This window comes from Lotus japonicus, chromosome 5 (genome assembly GCF_012489685.1).
Source record: "Lotus japonicus ecotype B-129 chromosome 5, LjGifu_v1.2".
NCBI classification, from domain to species: Eukaryota; Viridiplantae; Streptophyta; class Magnoliopsida; order Fabales; family Fabaceae; genus Lotus; species Lotus japonicus.
This window is the reverse complement of record NC_080045.1, coordinates 42,725,200-42,743,660: the sequence shown is the minus strand read 5'-3', so window position 1 is coordinate 42,743,660 and position 18,461 is coordinate 42,725,200. Positions and strand designations below refer to the sequence as shown.

Below are 18,461 nucleotides of genomic sequence, written 5' to 3'. Positions count from 1 at the left end.
AGTTTTTAATTTTTTTAATATTTTTATTTTTTAATGTATTAAATATAAAGGTATGAGAGTTTTATGGTTTAATGCATTTAATGCATGTAAAAACTCAAGTCTCCTTTACATATGTATATAGATATAGATATAGATATATATTATATAGTTATAATAAAGCATTGTGTCATGCAAAATTCAGTATAAATGATCTAATAACTGTGCAATATCTTCTATAATTCATTAATAAGATGAGAAATTAGAATTTTTTTTTAAAATGGGAAATATTTATAATTCCTTAACGAGATTTGAAATTGATATTCAATTTGTCTTTCTGTCCAACTCAGAATCGTATATTTGGGGCATGGTCTTTGGTAAACATGCATCTCATCAAGTCTAGGGACAGGTGCATGTTTAAATTGGGCTTGGTCAATATTTACGGCTAAGTGAAAGACAAAAACAACTCATCTCACGAACACCCATAAATAAAGCTACGTGTGTTAATTATTATTATCATCATCACTATTATTATTACATTTTTCATACAAGATTATATTATTACATTTTTCAAACAAGATTAATTTCATATTGTTACTTTTTTCAAATTTGGCTTAACTGCACTTTTGGTCCCTGATTATTATTATATCCTTTGTGCGAAATTGGTCCTTAATAAAATTAATTATAGTTCTAATCCTCCATTTATACCTTCGTAAGTCCTTTTGGTTTTCAGTTTCCTTTATGTATGAAATGTAACGATTTCTGGGTTCTTCATCATGTTCGTCTTGTTCTTCATCTTCTCCTATTTTTTTCATAAAACCTCCATCAAACAAAAAACACAAAAAACCCATAAATTTGAAGCGGTCTCTCTCAACACAAGAAAAATAAACTACCTTGAATAAGGAAAACAATTGAAAAATGGATAACTACCTCAGCAGCACTGATCAACTACACAAAGAACAATAATAATTATGGTCATATGCCTGCTCTGAGCTTCAACCCCCCCTCCCCGAATTAGAGCCCCAACGTTCATTCGTTCTAACATTTTCACCAAACTTTCCTATCCTTCAAAACCCAGAAGAATCTCATGCATCCCTTCCTCAAACAATGAAAGAAATAACAACCACCCAAATTTGCGCCACTTTCGAGCCAATTCAACCTTGTTGTCGACCTAGAAAGAAGAAGGGGGGAAAAGTCCCAACTTCGGAAATGAGTTATCTTGACCCAGAAGCTCCCATCCTCCTACAAAAACCCACAAATCCAACAACGACACACCAAGATCCACAAAACATAGAAAATCACAGATCCATAAGACAATGGCTTTTATTGGTGATTCAATGGCTCAGAACTAGATGAGGTCAATGCTGCGTATTCTTTGGCAGACTGTGATCTGCACCATGGAAATTGGATATATGATACATTGGGACAAACTCATGCCCTGTGTTGACAAAAACACATAATTGCTAGGGTTAAGGGAGGTCAAACAAGGATTATGAAAACTGGCGATGGAAACCCCATCAATGTGACCTCCCACGATTTTAGTCTTTAATACTGGAAATAACATTATGTCACAACATGAAACACATTCCACACTTATGTGTGCGATAATAAAAAAATGTTCCGCAGTATTGTTAGCAATACATGTTTTTACGACTAATGCACAGGCGTAAACAAGTATCGCACTTTAGTTAGTAAAGAAAATTAATTAGTAGAAAAATAGTTCTCGCGCACACCAAACACCAATAAAGCAATTATGCACTTTGGTATGTGTGGAGTTAAATTTTGATTTTATAGCGGAATACAAAAATATGTGAAAAATATTTTTTGAAATGAGATGACATGAAAATAGATGTGGGTGGTACTAAAATCCATTCCCACGAACAAAATGTGTCCCAAGACTTATCATTTTCTTTCTCACCTAGAACATCATCTAGTTTTTATGGTCCATAACCGTGGGATAAGCGCAGCTGAACAAGGCATTAAATAAAAACATGAAAGAAATAATTGCAGGTTTTTTTTCAATAAAAAATGAATTCAAGTACATTCTTTGCTATGCTATGGGAGACCAAAAAATCATATATACACATAAAAATGCTTTGATATGCCAAATTAATTAGACCCCAAAGAATGTAAAAACCTTCCAGAAGCTAACCAACCAAGAAATATGATAAGATAGCGGTGCCTACTACTAAAAAAAATTACTACCACCTAAAAAATAACATCATGCAAAACTCCAGCACCCTGCTGCCATGAGGTGATATAAGCTACCAAAACTTTTTCCTTCAATCATACCCTGTAATAAACCTGTAAATTGCAGCTTGAACATGAAACAGTAGCATCAAGGCCAAGGGCCTCCAGAATATATGACGATAACGAAAGATTGAGACTAAATCTGCGATTGCGGAGAATATATTCTACCTTGGCGCAGGATTGATGGGGCATACAAACTGGGGAAGGCTTTTTGCCACTGCCAGCAGAAGAATACAGGGTCTATTGAGAATGTGAAGGAACTGACGAACTAACTTTCATTCCCTCTGAATTTGGCACCAAGTTGCCCCCATTAAATGAAGTTTCAGTTGCTGTTGTATAAAAAAGCTGGTTGTTATTGAGTGGTTGTTGCCTTTGCTCCTTGGGTTGGCAACGAAGTGGTGTAATTTCCCCCAAAAGAAATTTGCTTATGACCCTTTGAGTCTCTTCCTTTCTCCTGAGGTAAACTTTTGACGGTTGGAGCACTAGATGTTATAATAGACTTGTGATGAACATGAGAAGCTGTGGTTCTTCCCAAGGTCTTAGAGAGAGAATTTTGATTAGAACTTTTGCACTGAGCAAGGCTTTGTGACAAAACAGGGGTGTCCATTGCAAACTTTGTGGCAGATAATGCTTTCTTTCGAGTAGACATGGCAGGTCGCGGCTGTTGCATGTTCTGAAGCTGAAGCGACTGCGGCTGCTGTTGAGAACCTGAAGCATTACCGGAAAAAGGCATGTTTATTATCGCAGTTGAAGCAATGGCGCCACTAGGCCAGTTTCCACTCGTACTACTCATCACAAAGTTTTGATTCTTTGATGAATTGTCAAAGACAAGAGTAGTTGGCCCAATGGTTGGTGACTTTCCATGAGTGATCTTCTTAACATCATCTTGTTGGGAGGAATTACCTCCACTCTTATCTCCAGTAATTGAACAAGTCTTCTGCTGAGTAGTATAAGGTGTACTTGCAGCTGGATATCCTTGGTACGCAATATCAGGCAGACTGTGGAGTATCTGTGGGTTCTGTGCCATGGATGAGAAGTTAAGGCTTGAAGGAACACTGGTCCCATTAAATGTAGCAAACGATACTGCAAACGCTTGAGATGGTACAATTTCAACTCCCCCCTTTGAAGCCTGTTGTTTCTGCTGCTTGTCAGCAAAAATCCCACTGTTGCCACCAGCTTTATCTGATGTTGCAGATGGCTTAAAAGAAAGGTTCATAGGCTGAACTGGAATTGTGAAGTTCTGCCCATGCACATTCTTCTGTGCATAAGATGTTCGATTAGCAACAGATGGTACGTTCTCGCCCCCCACAACAACCTCATGCTTCCGAGGATGAGACTGGGGAGTTCTTTGCTTTTGTGACGGCTGTTCCCTTGTTTTAGAGGTCATGATATTATTACCATTACCTTGTGCACCCTGTGACTGCTTATGAGATGATGAAATACTTGATATGCTTGCATTAGGATAACTTGGTTGAACCAGTACTTTTGAGTGAGGGTGCTGTTGTGGATACTGAAGAGGATGGAGTATTTGAGAAGAGTAGAAAGGCCCACCAGGACTTACACCTCTGATCACAGCAGTTGAATAGGGGAATGAATACCCATTATTGGAAACTATAGTCACATACGGAGAATCGTTGGCTGAAAATTTTGGGTAGCTACAGCTCATTGCAGCAGCAGCTGCAGGCAGAGTAGAAGAGGTATCAAGAGATCCGGCAACCGAACTATGAGACCTATTATAAGAGGAAGCACTGCTGGGAAAATTCACACCGCCTGCCTGATTAGTAGGTGCTGCTACTGATGCTTGATGCTGGCCCGGACCAAATACAAAAGCAGGACCCTGCTACATTCAAAATTAAAGCAAATTACTTTCTAAAATAAGACCCATTGGGGCAACCAGTAAAATGGATTAAATCTATTTTTTTGTATAGAAACAGTTAAATAACAAGACCATACCACTAGAGTACCAATTGAGCCAGGATATGGACCTTGTTGGAGCACAAGCTGCATGTGTGTTGAATCCATTGGGTTGGCATTATTAGAACTTCTAAATGCAGCAAGACTAGGATCGCTTGTAGCAACCAACACTTTCTCTTGTGCACCTTTTTGGTTTACACCTGGAAAGTGTTTTTGAGATTGCTTGCTAGAAGAGGGTACACAGTCGACATTGTTGGGTTTAATGCCACACAGAGAACCTGGGCCAATAGCAGCTGGTAAAGGGGGGCTCATCTTTGTATACTGCTGGTGTAAGATGTTACGAGCAATGTAATAATGGGTTGCACATCTCTTTCGTTTTGGTTGAGAGAGAACAGAATTCACACCCTGCATGTTTGAATTATGAAGGAATTCTTCACGATACCGTCACATAAAGATAGGAGAGGCGCTAGTATACGGGCACCGGTCAGAAACTAGGAATAAAGAAAGGACTCCAATACGCACAAACAGAAGAACACAATTTTATGAGAACTTGTAATACCTGTGGGGATTTCGATGATCCTCCTTTGGTTTTATCTGTTTCCCCAACTTTCTGCAAAAGTGGCTTGCATCTGCCAATCATAATTATTAACCTTAGTCAGAATATTGATATGACCAAAAACTATGTAAAAGAATGAAGAAAATAAAACATGTTTCTAGGAAAGTGCTGATGTAATACCCAATAGAAGTGAGATTGCTTGGCCGTCCTGATACACCAGCTGGCAAAGGCACTGAACTAGAATGATCTGAAGAAGGAAACAAGGGTGAAGTCTAAGTTATAAACAATCAGCACATGGGTCAAAATCAGAGTTGACATACAATCCTGAACATTAAAAAAATATCAAAAAAAATTACCAATTTTCTGCACTTTGGGATTTGACGATATACTTGGCTGTTCCTTATTCCTATCCTGCTTTTCCAATTTATTGTTTGTCATTATGTCATTGTCATTGTTTGGCGTCACCAAATCATGTTTTAGCACATTCAATTTTTTCTTAAACTCGATCATATTCGCCTCTTCAATTTCTTCCGGAGTTTTCTCTTGGTTAACTGGTCTTTCTGCCTTGTCTTCAACTTCAATACTGTCTATCCTCTTCTGCAACAGCACAAGTGTTGACAGGTTGGAGTAAAGAGATATGAGCAAATAAAAACAATTTCAAAATTGCTAAACCTACTCACCATTTCCACATCCGGTGCCAAAGCTTTAGTTTCTGAAGTCAATTGACTCTTTGACAAATCATCCCCTTCTAGGGATAGCATCATAGGAGGAGTAGCCTGTTGGAAAGGCAATCTTTCAGATACCAGACAGTAAAAAGCAATGAAAATGTAACCAGAATACAAACTAGAAGGATCCTCACCATCAGATCTATCTCAAACTTGCCAACTCGTTTGGTATTGGCATCAGGAACATCACACATCCTAAAAAATCGAGCCACAACCAAATGGGATCATTGATCAGGTATCCAAATCGAAATAAACAAATGCAAGAGCAAGAAAAAAAAATATTATCATTCATTGGTGCTCACATTCTGGTAGAAGCTGAATCCTGTTTATCAGCATCCAACTTGGAGCATGATTGTGATTCATTTGTAGGGGCATCAAATCTTCCAGTACCTACATAAGCACCACCAAATCCAGCACCTGGATTCACTTTGTCTTCCCCAATGTCCTCTTTTGGAACCGCTGATGACCCATTTTCATGACAATCCACATCTGCTGGTTGCTCCTGGCCCTGAATTCTTAATAAATCTTCACACGAATACTTCGGATCTTTAAACTCTTCCAATTTATTCTTCTCTGCTGATAAAAATGCCAATGAGAAAGTCAACAAAAATAATAAACAATGATAAAAGAGAGAATCTACAAAACTCAACCCACCAATATCCTTAGAGTGACAAGACTCTGAGGCGTGGTGATCCATGCTTGCTTCCAGCTTCTGCGATGAAAACTCGTGGCCCTTTGAACTCCTCAAACCGGTTAAAAGCTCGGCTATCTCAATCTCGATGTCCGATGAAGCCAATTTCAATGTCTCTGGTTCAGCTTCAATCGCTTTCTTAAACATCACATTCACAAACATCTCAAAACTTAGTCCTTCAAAATAACAAATCCCACAAAAAAACAAAATTGAAAAAATTGCGCTGACCATCTTCTTCCTAACAGAAGCATTCGAAGAAGAAGGCCAGGCCGGTTCAACAATTCGCCTTCCCGGAGAATTCGACCGTTGCCGGAAAGTCCGATTCTCCCCACCGCCGGTGCCCCCGGAGACCCAGCTCTCATGCAACCTTTTCAAAGAAGCTGCAAACACACATTAATCAACCACAAAGGACAAAGAGAGAAAATCAAATGAAACCCAATTCCCAAAGATACCAAAAACGAGGGAAACGAAAACAAACAAAAATTCGAAAAACCGCATTTGTGTAATACCAACCTGAACGGGCCTTCCTGGGAACTACCACGCCGATCACCTCATCGACTACCTTGAACGGCGGCCGGGGCGGGGGAGGCTTCGCCGCCGTAAAATTCCGGCGGTGGTGGCTCTTATCAGAAGCGGAAGACGAGGAACGGATCCGAGAAATCCCAGCGTCTCGAACGTCGTCGTCTTGTTCATTCCCGACGCTATCTTCAGTGCTTGGTTCGCCTTCTTCCCTGTGAGAGTGAGAGCCTCTCCTCCTCTTGCTCCGACTCGACGAATCCCTATCCTTCTCTCGATTCCTTCCCTTCTTGCTCGAAGCTTCCCTCACCTGCACCACCGCTCCTTCCTCTGCCATGAAACAAAAAATCGTCAGAACCAACACACAGACACAGACACACAGAAGAAGAAGAAGAAGAAGAAGAAGAAGAAGAAGAAGAAGAAGAAGAAGAAGAAGATGAAGATGGTGATGATACCGGAAGAGTCTCTGAGAGGAACACTTCGAGGTCGGCGCGTGGGAAATCCATTGGTGGAGGACGCCATGGTCATGGATGATCTTCTAGATTCTCTGGTTCTGTCCATGCTTTTCTTCTTCTTCCTTCTAACATGTAATCAAACTGAACGACGGCGAGTCAGTTTCCGATAGCAACAGCGGCGCGTCACCGGAAGATCAGTATTGACGGCGGCGCTCAATTTTGTCAGAGCAAACACTTCTGCTGCCTCTTCTCTCTCTAAACCCTTTTTATTTTAATTTCTGTGTTGGGCTTTACTTAAAGGGACAATTAATCAATTAATTAAGTAATGAATATTATTATTAAAGGCAATAAATTATATTTTATTTAACAATGTGATCATTTCCTTTTTTTATATGATGTGTATAAAAAAAGGAGAAAATATTTCGCTTTCTCGTTTTACACGTCACATCTCCAGCAACAAGGGACGGCTACGATATGGTGTTGTGGCTTTCGGCGTTACTGATGCCGTTGGATTGGTCACTTATCCGACGGTGTTGGTCTGTCCATGCCAACATGGCAGAGACGTTATTTTCTTTAGGCTTATTAGCACTTTTGGTCCCCCAGGTTTGACATTTGTGCAAACGAGGTCCCTTAAGTTTAAATATAGCATTTCAGTACCTCCACGTTTATCTCCGTCAACAGTTTTAGTCCCCCAGCACCTTTCCGTCCAAAAGTTAACGATTCTGAGGGTAAATATGTAATTAAGCACGAAAAAATTAATTAAAAAATAAACATAAAAATTTTAAACCCAGAAAAATATCTCCTCTTCATCTCCCTTATCATCTTCATCACCTTGCCCAGAAAAAAAAAATCTTCCTCTTCCAAACGCAGAGCCCCAAGCTGAGCACAATCCACATCCTCCTTCTACCTCTCGACCTCTCCATCTTCTGTTCCCTATCCCTCAAACCCCATAATGTTAGAGAGACAAGAAGCAGAAAACCAACCGCCAACAACTCCTTCAATCGTAGAGAGAGGGAAAGAGCGAAGTGCAGATTGAAGGAGGAGGGTGGAAGCTGTGGCGGTGTCATGGTGGTTGTAGGCTTTGACGGCGAAATGAGAGGTCTGGTAGCTCCATGGTGGCGCCGGCGGCTCTAATTTGGTGAATAGAACATGGATCCCGTGATTCCATTCTCCATTACTGTTAGGGTTTCCCGATTCCGCTAATAACACAAGTCTTGATCCGCGATCAATAAAACGACACCATATTCGCTTGATTTTCTTGTTTTCGTTGATGCGAGTTTTTTTTGTCAGATTTGGAATGAATTGGTTGTTTTGAGTTGCAGATTGTGAATTGAATGGAAGGAACTGGAGGCAGCAGTGCCTCTGCTTCTGCACCCGTGAACCAATGGTGGCAGGAATTTTTGTGTCGATCTATGTTTCAAGGGCAAGTACAATTGGAGTTTGAATTCGAAGGAGGACCTCGTGAACCATGGATTACTTGCAGTTCTTAGAATACAGATGATGTCTTATTATAACCTTGCATACTACAATGTGAAGAATTCCTAATTACTTTTATTCCCTGATATTGTACAGATACGAAGAGCTAAGTATTGTTTGCCCTGATGAATGATGTTGCATACATATTTTTACTTCCAAAGATGGACTCTTTTTGCTTCTAGTGGATTTGTTTTGTTTTCCATATTTGGATTTTAATAATTTTCTGGTTTTTTGACGTATGTTGATGAGGTTTGGGGAAAAATTATTTTTCTGGGTTTGTTCTCCATTTTGATGAGGTTTGGGGAAAAGTTATTTTTCTGGGTTTGTTCTCCATTTTGTGGGTTTCAGGTGGTGGTGGCTGAGGAAGTAGGAGGAGTGGTGGTTGAGGAGAGAAAGTTTCATGAGAGAATATGTTTTGTGTCAATTTCAGTTTTGGGTTTGAAGATAATAGAGGAAGAAGATGAAGATCAAGGGTTTTAATTTTTTTTCTATTTTTAAAATTAATTTTTGGGTTCAATTGCAATTTTAGTCCCTAAAACCGTTAACTTTTGGACGGAAAGGTGCTGGGGGACTAAAACTGTTGACGGAGATAAACATGGAGGTACTGAAATGCTATATTTAAACTTAAGGGACCTCGTTTGCACAAATGTCAAACCTGGGGGACCAAAAGTGCTAATAAGCCTTTTCTTTATTTCAATCTATCTATCTAACTTTTCTCCTTTTAAATAATGAGAAAATGATTGGTCCACTTATAGTATAATTTTATTTACATATGTATGTATATACGCTATATCAATAATTATATTTTTATTTTAATTAAAATTAAAAAGGAATGTAGAATCTGCCAGCTGGTATTGTGTTTTTAATTTTAGTATATATTATACTTTAAATAACTATGATTATATTATAATAATAATAATGTAAATAAATTATCTATGGTCTCGTCATTGAACACGCATATCAGGTGGGCGTGGATGCAAGCGTTAGCCTGCACCTACCAAAGCTGTAAAATAATGTAGATTTCTTTTTACCCAAGTAATGTAGAGATGAGTAGTACTATGACCAATTGCTAATGCACCCATGAAAGTACGGCCCACATCATCAAATATTTTCATATTTTCTCTATTTTTTTCTTTTTTAAATACGTATATTCCTTATTTAAATTTTTTGTTCTAATCCAAGTTACATTCTAATTTCTTTTTTTTCTAATTTATTATTATGCTTTGAATCAATACCAAAACCATTTTAATCTTATAAATGTATATACAAAAATATAAAATAAATTTTTTTGAGTTAATTTTCAAATCAATTCTTTAAAACTATTTGATATCAATTTTTAATAGCATATTTGATATCGGTTTGAACATAAGATATTACATTCAATTTTTATTTATTTTGTAATATAAAAAATAAACATAATCATTGAAAATCACAATTGACTTTGGTTAATTATTTTAATATCATTAATAACTATTAAATGCAATATCAATACATTAATTATTTTCGAAAATATGAAATTATTTAATATGTAAATTATCAGAAAATATAAATATATATCCAAAAACAATTTATTTCGTAATATAAAAATGAAAGATAATCATTAAAATTTTTTTTGTCAACTTGCATCTTAATGATAGAAAATTCACAATTGACTTTTTATTAATTACTAATTATTTTAATGTCATTAAGAACCATTAAATGAGAAATTAATACAGTAGTTATTTTCTAAAAAGTCACAGTTTCTTTGTTAATTATTATAATGTCATTAATAATCATTAAATGCAATATTAATACATAAACTATTTTCAATGATAGAATATAGTATAGGAGGCAAAAAACTACAACACGCAGTTTAAGAAAAGATGTTAAAGTAGTTAAATGTAATAACTTTGTTCTAAATTACTCCCTCTGTTCCTTATTATAAGGCCAATTTAACTAAATCTCTAGGATTAAGAAAAGTTGTTAAAATTAGTTAAGGGTTTGTTTGGATTGGGGGAGGGGGAAGGAGTGGAGTGGAGTGGAGTGGAAGGAGAGAAGGCTCCATTGTTTGTTTTATTTAAAATAGGATGGAAGGGAGTGGTAAGTAATGGTTCAAGTTCCATCATGCTCCATTGGTTTCCTTCATATTTCCTCCCCCCAAAATTGGATGGAAAGGAATGGAAATGAAAACTAATCACTAATTAAATTATTAAATACTATTTTACCCCTGATAACCTCCCTTCATAACTCCTCCAAATTGTGACCTAATTTTCTGCCTCCACGTTAGAAAAAGATTTGCAGCCACGTTGATGGAATTGAAATGTAATCTTTCCTGCACTTATGTTCATTCTCCCTGTCTTAGCAACCGTACGTTGAATGAAAACAAGAGTTTTCAAATGCATTTGTTATACTTTGTTAAAGCAATGTGTATTGGTCACTGTCTCACTGAGAATTCACAATCAATTACTGTTAAAAAATTAGCATTCATATGTTATTTTTTTGAGAAAAACAGATGTTGATTTTGTACCTACATGAACAAGGCTTCTGCATCTTTGAGCTATAATAATTAAAATACAACCAGCTATTAGTACAAGTCTCTGAAGTCTGAATGGATCTAAATTCATTATCATGAATTAAGCAAACAAATTTGAAGTGCAAATCTGTCGGTTGAAAAATTTTTAATGACAGAATTTTGAACTTCAAAGAAAATTAATATTTTACAATAAAGGTAATATAGGAATAATAAAGTTATAATTCATCCTGCTTCGTCCGTTATCCAAACAGTGGAGTTGGTAACTTTGTTCCGTTCCATAACAAAATACCCAAACAGTGGAATGTGATCTTTACTCCGTTCTGTTCCGCTCCATTCCGTTCCATTATATTCCGTTCCGCTCCGCTCCATTATGTACCATCAATCCAAACATAGCCTAAAAGCAATAAATTTGTTAAACTTTTTAAGGAACATTACTAAATTACCCTTACTTATAACTTTTTGAATACAATTAATTCTTATTCCAAATTAACTACTCCACTAGTAACTCCAAGCATTGATATAAGGGTTTATCTTGATATTTTCAACCGCCCCCTCAAATTTACTTCATTGGCAATTCACTGTTTTCTTGTTTTAGATGAATAATTCATTGCCTTTTTAATTGCAAACACTGCACCAAGACTCCAAATTATTTGTTCCCTCTCATTTTTAATTTCCAGCAAATTCCAAATTTTTTAGTTCCCTCTAACAATTTCAAGTGTTAATGAATTGATTTGCTTTCTGAAAACTTTTCACGCTAAACTTGTTCCCACCAAAATTTATTTTGGGAACTAAAAAAATTCAGCTTAAATATTCACCATTCCAATGTGTGCTCTAAACAATTTACACCACAATGGATATAGATTTGAATTTGTTAGCTAGAGATGAAGAAGATATTGAGCAAATTGTACAAAGTGTGATACCAGATCTTAACCTTGTTGTAGAAGAAGATATTGGTGCTGATTCCATCCTCAATATGGGTTCCATGTGTGATTTGAATGAAGAGTCAATTGAAGAAGCTAGAGTGAATCATGTCAATGAAGGTGATTACATTATTTTTCTTCTAACCATTCCTTGAATAGTGCGTCAATGTCAATTCTTTTTTTTTTACTAGCATGTTACTATAACCAGCAAGGAAAAAAAACATGTCAATTATGAACAAGAAAAGTTTTCATGTGTATCCATATATTGAAAGAAAATATACTTTATTCAAAACTTCAATCCCTTGTTCATATTGAGCGGCAGACATACTCTTGTGCAATCTTTGCTCATGCTTCATGACATATTTTTTTAATGTTTATCAGGAGATACAAATGAAACACAAAATAACGAGGTTGATACAAATGAAACACAAATTGGTGAGAGTTCGACGCAATGCAAATTTTTAACCAATGAAGAAAGAGAATCAATATCTCGGCTATTGTTGCAATCTATAGTAGATGGAAAAATGAAGAAAGGTACCATAATAATGATTGCTTCATTGTACTCAGTTGGTGAAAGAGTTATTCGGCGTATTCGAATGCAATTAAAGGATATCGGTGATGTATCTCATAAAAAGACAAAAAACTGTGGACGCAAGAGGGTTCAAATTGACCAAGCCAGATTTCGCGATGTTCCTTTGTCAAAGCGAACTAGTTTTCGATCTCTGTCATGTGCGTTGAATATAAGCACGACCTCATTGCACATACTTTGGAAGAATGGAGATATATGACGTCACACAAATGGATTAAAGCCTTTTTTGAAAGATGAAAATAAACTTTCTCGAATGAACTTTTGCTTGTCAATGCTTGAAGGAGGTAGCATACCGCATGATCCAATTTTTTCATCTATGCATAATATTGTTCATATCGATGAGAAGTGGTTCTACATGACAAAGAGGTCTACAAATTATTATTTGCTACCAAATGAGGAAGAGCCATTACGCACTTGCAAGAGCAAAAATTTTATTGGTAAAGTAATGTTCTTAGTTGCTATAGCTCGTCCAAGATTTGATGTGGACGGGAATGAAATATTTTCTGGAAAAATCGGTGTCTTCCCTTTTGTCACTCAAGAGGCAGCTAAAAGAAGTAGTGCTAATAGAGTTGTAGGGACACTAGAAACAAAACCGATAACTTCAGTGACCAAAGAAGTTAGTAGACTATTTTTAATTCAAAAGGTTCTTCCTGCTATCCGAGCAAAGTGGCCAAGAGATTGTGTTAGAGATCCGATATTTATTCAACAAGATAATGCTAGAAGTCACATTGATCAGAATGATGCAGAGTTTTGTCAAGCAGCTAAATTAGATGGATTCGATATTCGTTTAATGTGCCAACCTCCAAATTCACCGGATCTTAATGTCTTAGACCTTGGTTTTTTCAGCGCGATTCAATCATTGCAACACAAGGAAGCACCAAAAACCATGGATGATCTTGTTAGTGCTGTTGTGAGGTCCTTTGAAGCTTTTTCTGCTATTCAATCTAATAAGATTTTTCTAACTTTACAATCATGCATGATAGAAATCATGAAGACGAAAGGTTCATTTGAATACAAAGTTCCACATATTAACAAAGCAATGTTACAAAGAGAAGGTCGACTTCCTATGCAATTGAAGTGTGACCCTTCTATAGTGGAGGAAGTTTTACAATATTTGAGAGATGCTTCAAATTGATGCCTATTGTGATCTGGTACTGATCACTTATTTTGGTACTTTTAATTATGTTATTTTTTTCTTTACTGTGATATTAAGATCAAGATTCAATTGAATGTCCAGAATTGTTTTATTTTGCCAACATTTTTTCTATTGAAAGTCCAGAATTGTTTTACTAACACATACTGTATGAAGGTGGATTTTTTTTTCAATGGATCACATGGACTAATATTGAACTACTCCATAACGAAAAGGAAAACTAACAGCAATAAAAAGAAAAATTAGAGATAGAAATAATGAAATCTTGGCATTCAAACGTTTTCCATAGACTTAATTCTCAAATTAGTCCCTGTCTTTGTTTCGCCGTCTGAACCAGGTCCCTGATCGGAAAAATTTGTGCAAAAAGTCCCTATGAATGAAAATCGTTTGGGGCAAGTCCTCGCCGGAGCCCGGAGCTCCGGCGAGTGATGAAGTGGCGTGATGACTAGATAAAAACTGATGACATGGCATTAAAAAAAAATTATTTTAACATTAAATTAAACATAAACTAATTTGTTTTAATCCTTAATTAACAAACTTAAGCATATTTCCCCAAACCTTTTCCTAATTACCCACTTATTACCCTCAATTCCTAAACCCAATCCCAATTCCATTTCCTAAGTTCATCTGCATTCTTAACTTTTCATGTGAGAACCTAAGTTCATCTGAGAAACCTAAGTCCAATCCTTCCTGTGCGTTCGTTCGTTCTTCTGGCAAAGTGGATATACATTTCTTTCCTGTTCGATTTGGCAAAGTGTGAAGTAAGTAGACAACTCAACTCTCGATTAAGCATTGTGTTGATTATTGTGGTGATTATTCCTTTCGATTAAGCTTATTCTGAGATGGGTTTTGGGGTTTTTCATTCTCGATGGGTTTTGGGGTTATTCTGAGATGGGTTTTGTCGTTGTGGTTTTCATGGTCAATGGGTTTTGGGGGGTTTTCATGCTCGACTCAGGGATGGGTTGGGGTTTGCATGCTCGATGGGTTTTGGGTCTGGTTTTGGGGTGGGTTTTGGGGCTGGTTTTGGGGTGGGTTTCGAGTGCATTGCTGTGGAATGATTCTTTGGGTTTCTATTTTAGGGATTAATGTTCACTTGCTATTTAGGGGATTTGCAGGATGGTGTTTACCTTCATTGTTCGCCATGGTGGTTGGTTTGGAACCTCCCCTTACTGCCATTATTTTGGTGGTGGTCGAAGTGTTTTTCCTGATCAAGATGAAGATAAATGGTCATACATTGACACTGTTGACATGATCAAAGAGCTGGGATACAAGGAGTTTAATTTGTGGTGGTCATACATTGACACTACTGAGGATGTTCCTAAAGAAGTGTTCAGGCCTTACAAATCTGATTCTGATGCACTGGAAATGGCTACGATTGCTGCTTCAAAGGGTGAAGGTGTCTTGTTTGTTGAAAATCTGTCAAAAGAGCCACTCTCAATGCATGTTAGAAATTTTGAACCAATTGTACCTTCTGTGGTGAATGAAAAAGAGAAAGCTAGAAAGAAGAAGGCTCAACCAACAAAGATGAAAACTGTTAGAAGGTCCCACCGGTTACAAGCTGTGGTGAGGAAATCAAATAACTTGGGCAAGCCAAGCCTAGTTGTTATTTCTGATGATGAGGACTTGCATGGTGAAGTCACTCTTCATTCTCAGTTTCCAATTGATGAAAATGTTCCTGAAAATGGGATTGCTCCTGATGTCACTCTTCATTCTCAGTTTCCAATTGATGAAAATGTTCCTGAAAATGGGATTGCTCCTGATGTTACAGTGTCTGAATCTTTGCAGATAAAGAAAATGGGATTCTTTATTTTTCTTTCTTAAGTAGTTGAATGTGGACCACATGGCCACTAGGATGGTCGAATGTTTTGTAATATTAATGGGTTTTGGTGGACCACTTACTTTGGCCACTAACTTGCTGGATTTGAAATGCATTTTAAATGCTTTTAGCTATCTTTATCCTTCTGTAAACAATGACAATTGGGGTACTTTAACTCCTCCTTATGCATTGATGGTTTACACTCATCTATTTAATTGTCTATGTTGGTTGGATATTTTTAGCTATTTTTAGTACATGGGAACATACACAAAATACTTCCTGATAGTACACAAGATGGAACATACAGCCTTGAACATGCCATTAACAACTCCTTTTCATTACATTCAGTACATGGAACATACACAAAATACTTTCTGATAGTACACAAGATGGAACATGAAGGCTTGAACATGCCATTAACAACAAACAAAATGAAGGCTTGCACATGCCATTAACAACAGACAAAATGAAGGCTTGGACATGCCATTAACAACAGACAAAATGAAGGCTTGAAAATGCCATTAACAACAGACAAGTCTAGATAGATAACCAAACATAATTAAACTAAGGCCTTAAACTAATTCTTTCAAGGCTTTCTTTCAACATGCAGCCTTCTTTCAAATCCTTCTTTCAACCCTTTCTCATACAGAAACACCATATTGATACTGTCACAGCAACCAGAGTAAAGAAACATGAGAGCTTCTTCTGGAATCTTTCAACTTCAAGCTTCATCTTGAGCTTCTTAATCTTTTTGTTCAAATCAGAAACAACATTAACATTAACAGAGTTTGAATTCCCAATCTCAGAATTATAACTCATTGCATGACCTTCAACTGCATCTCTTCCCTGAACTGCATCTCTTCCCTCATATGGATCATCAATCCAAAAAAAGAAACCACAATTATGTGGAAGCTGCCACAAGAATACATTTTAGTTACAGATTTTTCAACAAACACAAGCTTAAACTCATTTTGGAAGGCCATACACTTACTTGCCAATTTCTGCATCTGAGAAATCTCCTATCCGAGTTATGTCGAGTACCAGCAGTGTAAATGATCAGAGGAAGACCACATTGACATCTAGCACTTCCACCTGCAGTGATTGTCTTCGACCTTGTGCGAGATGAAGAAGCAGATGAAGAATTCATGGTTTGTGAGAGGAACGCGACTCAGGGAATCTGAAAGGAGAAATCTGAAAGGAGAGGAACGCTTATCAGGGAAGAGGAACGAACGCGACTGATTCTGAAACTCGAAGAGAAGAACCTCGACTCAGGGAAGAGAAAAACGCGACTCAGGGAAGAGGAACGTGACTCAGTGAAGAGGATCGAACGAATATGTGAAGAAGATGGGATGAAGAGATGAAATCAAACACTCAGATGTGAAGAACATGGGATGAACCCTAATTTCAACAGGTGAACGAAATTGGGATTGGGATTGGGATTGGGAATTGAGGGTAATTAGGAAAAAGGTTGGGGGTATATGTTTAAGTGGGTTAATTGATGATTAAATCAAGTGGGTTAATTGAGGATTAAATCAAGTTAATTTAGGTTATTAAATGGTAAATTAATTAATTTTTTTTTAATTTTATTTAATGCCATGTCATCAGTTTTTATCTAGTCATCACGCCACTTCATCACTCGCCGGAGCTCCGGGCTCCGGCGAGGACTTGCCCCAAACGATTTTCATTCATAGGGACTTTTTGCACAAATTTTTCCGATCAGGGACCTGGTTCAGACGGCGAAACAAAGACAGGGACTAATTTGAGAATTAAGCCTTTTCCATAACACAAAATACCATAAAAGCATGAACCTTTTCCAGCTTAACAAACATTTCTTGAAGTACTAATAGGTAGGACTAGTACAATTCTAATGACATGAAACACAAAAATGGAGAAAATATATTCTCATGGCCTAGCTTCCTTTGCACTTGACATTCTCAGTAAAAGGTTGGGAGATAGATTTTTACCATCTTCTTCACAACTTGATTCAACTCCAGTTCCTTAAATATTTCTACCCCATCATCATCTGGAAATTTGTTTAAATCAAATGGGAGACAAAAAAATTTTGTAACACCCCGATTTCGGTGGTGCCACTTTAGTGACTTTAAATCAATAGTGCGGAAAATGCGTAAATATTTTTTTTTGGTTTTCTTTTCAAATAGAAGACTTAACATAATGAAGACTCAACCCAAAGATAATAAACATAAAGTAATTGGAGATAGTGCCCGCAGGCGAATAAGTATATCCCATGGTCAGAGCCATGAGTTTTGTGAATACAGTTTTCAAGGAGATAAGTCAGCCCCAAAACGGGAAACGACAATCAGAGCTGTGAAAACAATCCCCCCATATAATACACTCCTAACATCGACCCTCATCCGATCATGCATGAAGTCCGGGTCCACGTCAAAGGCTCAGTAGTAGTCATTGCGCTCCGGATCCTCCCCGAACGACGATCCATCTTGAATCAGCTGTTGGACGTCTGGCAGCAGGCCGACCGCCCAAACACAACCATACACACAAAGCCAAGGCGCTAGGGTCAACTCACAGAATATAATAGATAATACAAGCAACATGTGATGAATAAAGGGGTATATATATAGGTTGTATATATCCATATAAGTTATGTATCGTCTACCCTAAGGTATATACATAACATGTTATCAGATTTCTAATAACAATTCAATATTCAATATCTCAACAGTTCAATAAGTTATATCTCGAAAACTCGATAAGCAATATATCAACGAATATAGTTAAATGCATGGTATGCCAATGCAATGTCATGCTCGAAATATGATCCGGATAGAATGTCACCCTCACGATGACCCGAAGCATCTCGCTCCGCTAAAGCATCGCTTTTATGAAGCATCTCGCTCCTATAAAGCATCTCGCTTTTATGAAGCATCTCGCTCCTG

General features: G+C 37.1%; 3 protein-coding genes across 5 annotated transcripts; 1 reads left to right on the top strand and 2 right to left on the bottom strand.

Moving 5' to 3' along the window:
• Window positions 1-1,968: 1,968 nt before the first annotated feature.
• On the bottom strand, window positions 1,969-7,358 carry LOC130717143 (protein TIME FOR COFFEE-like). 3 transcript variants are annotated; one of them, XR_009012251.1, is made up of 12 exons: window positions 7,084-7,358; window positions 6,626-6,958; window positions 6,076-6,492; window positions 5,724-5,997; window positions 5,556-5,616; window positions 5,377-5,472; window positions 5,053-5,293; window positions 4,877-4,943; window positions 4,700-4,769; window positions 4,180-4,545; window positions 2,395-4,066; window positions 1,969-2,280 (listed from the first exon to the last, which is right to left on the bottom strand). XR_009012251.1 is itself a non-coding variant. In XM_057567264.1 (11 exons), exons 1-11 carry the CDS (start codon window positions 7,187-7,189, stop codon window positions 2,579-2,581), a joined length of 3,519 nt encoding a protein of 1,172 aa, XP_057423247.1. In that variant the 5' UTR covers window positions 7,190-7,358; the 3' UTR covers window positions 1,969-2,578. The 3 variants fall into 3 exon arrangements, 2 of the variants coding, with proteins under 2 accessions (XP_057423247.1, XP_057423248.1); XM_057567264.1 differs by having other exon boundaries at window positions 1,969-4,066; XM_057567265.1 differs by having other exon boundaries at window positions 1,969-4,063.
• A 5,475-nt stretch (window positions 7,359-12,833) lies between these two features.
• Window positions 12,834-13,715, top strand: LOC130719589 (uncharacterized). Its single transcript, XM_057570207.1, has one exon. The coding sequence runs from the start codon at window positions 12,834-12,836 to the stop codon at window positions 13,713-13,715; it is 882 nt and encodes a 293-aa protein (XP_057426190.1).
• A 2,464-nt stretch (window positions 13,716-16,179) lies between these two features.
• LOC130719588 (uncharacterized) lies at window positions 16,180-16,696 on the bottom strand. The gene is made up of 2 exons (XM_057570205.1): window positions 16,541-16,696; window positions 16,180-16,461 (listed from the first exon to the last, which is right to left on the bottom strand). Exons 1-2 carry the CDS (start codon window positions 16,694-16,696, stop codon window positions 16,180-16,182), a joined length of 438 nt encoding a protein of 145 aa, XP_057426188.1.
• Between the last annotated feature and the right edge of the window lie 1,765 nt (window positions 16,697-18,461).

Bases quoted from the DNA above. Each gene is read 5' to 3' on its own strand.
- LOC130719589 (XM_057570207.1), top strand. From the start codon at position 12,834: ATGAACTTTTGCTTGTCAATGCTTGAAGGAGGTAGCATACCGCATGAT.
- LOC130717143 (XM_057567264.1), bottom strand. From the start codon at position 7,189: ATGGACAGAACCAGAGAATCTAGAAGATCATCCATGACCATGGCGTCC. The intron at 6,959-7,083 runs GTATCATCACCA...GTTTCATGGCAG, and splicing joins TCCTCTCAGAGACTCTTCCG to AGGAAGGAGCGGTGGTGCAG. The intron at 5,473-5,555 runs GTGAGGATCCTT...CCTTTCCAACAG, and splicing joins AGTTTGAGATAGATCTGATG to GCTACTCCTCCTATGATGCT.
- LOC130719588 (XM_057570205.1), bottom strand. From the start codon at position 16,696: ATGAATTCTTCATCTGCTTCTTCATCTCGCACAAGGTCGAAGACAATC. The intron at 16,462-16,540 runs GTAAGTGTATGG...TTCTTGTGGCAG, and splicing joins TCAGATGCAGAAATTGGCAA to CTTCCACATAATTGTGGTTT.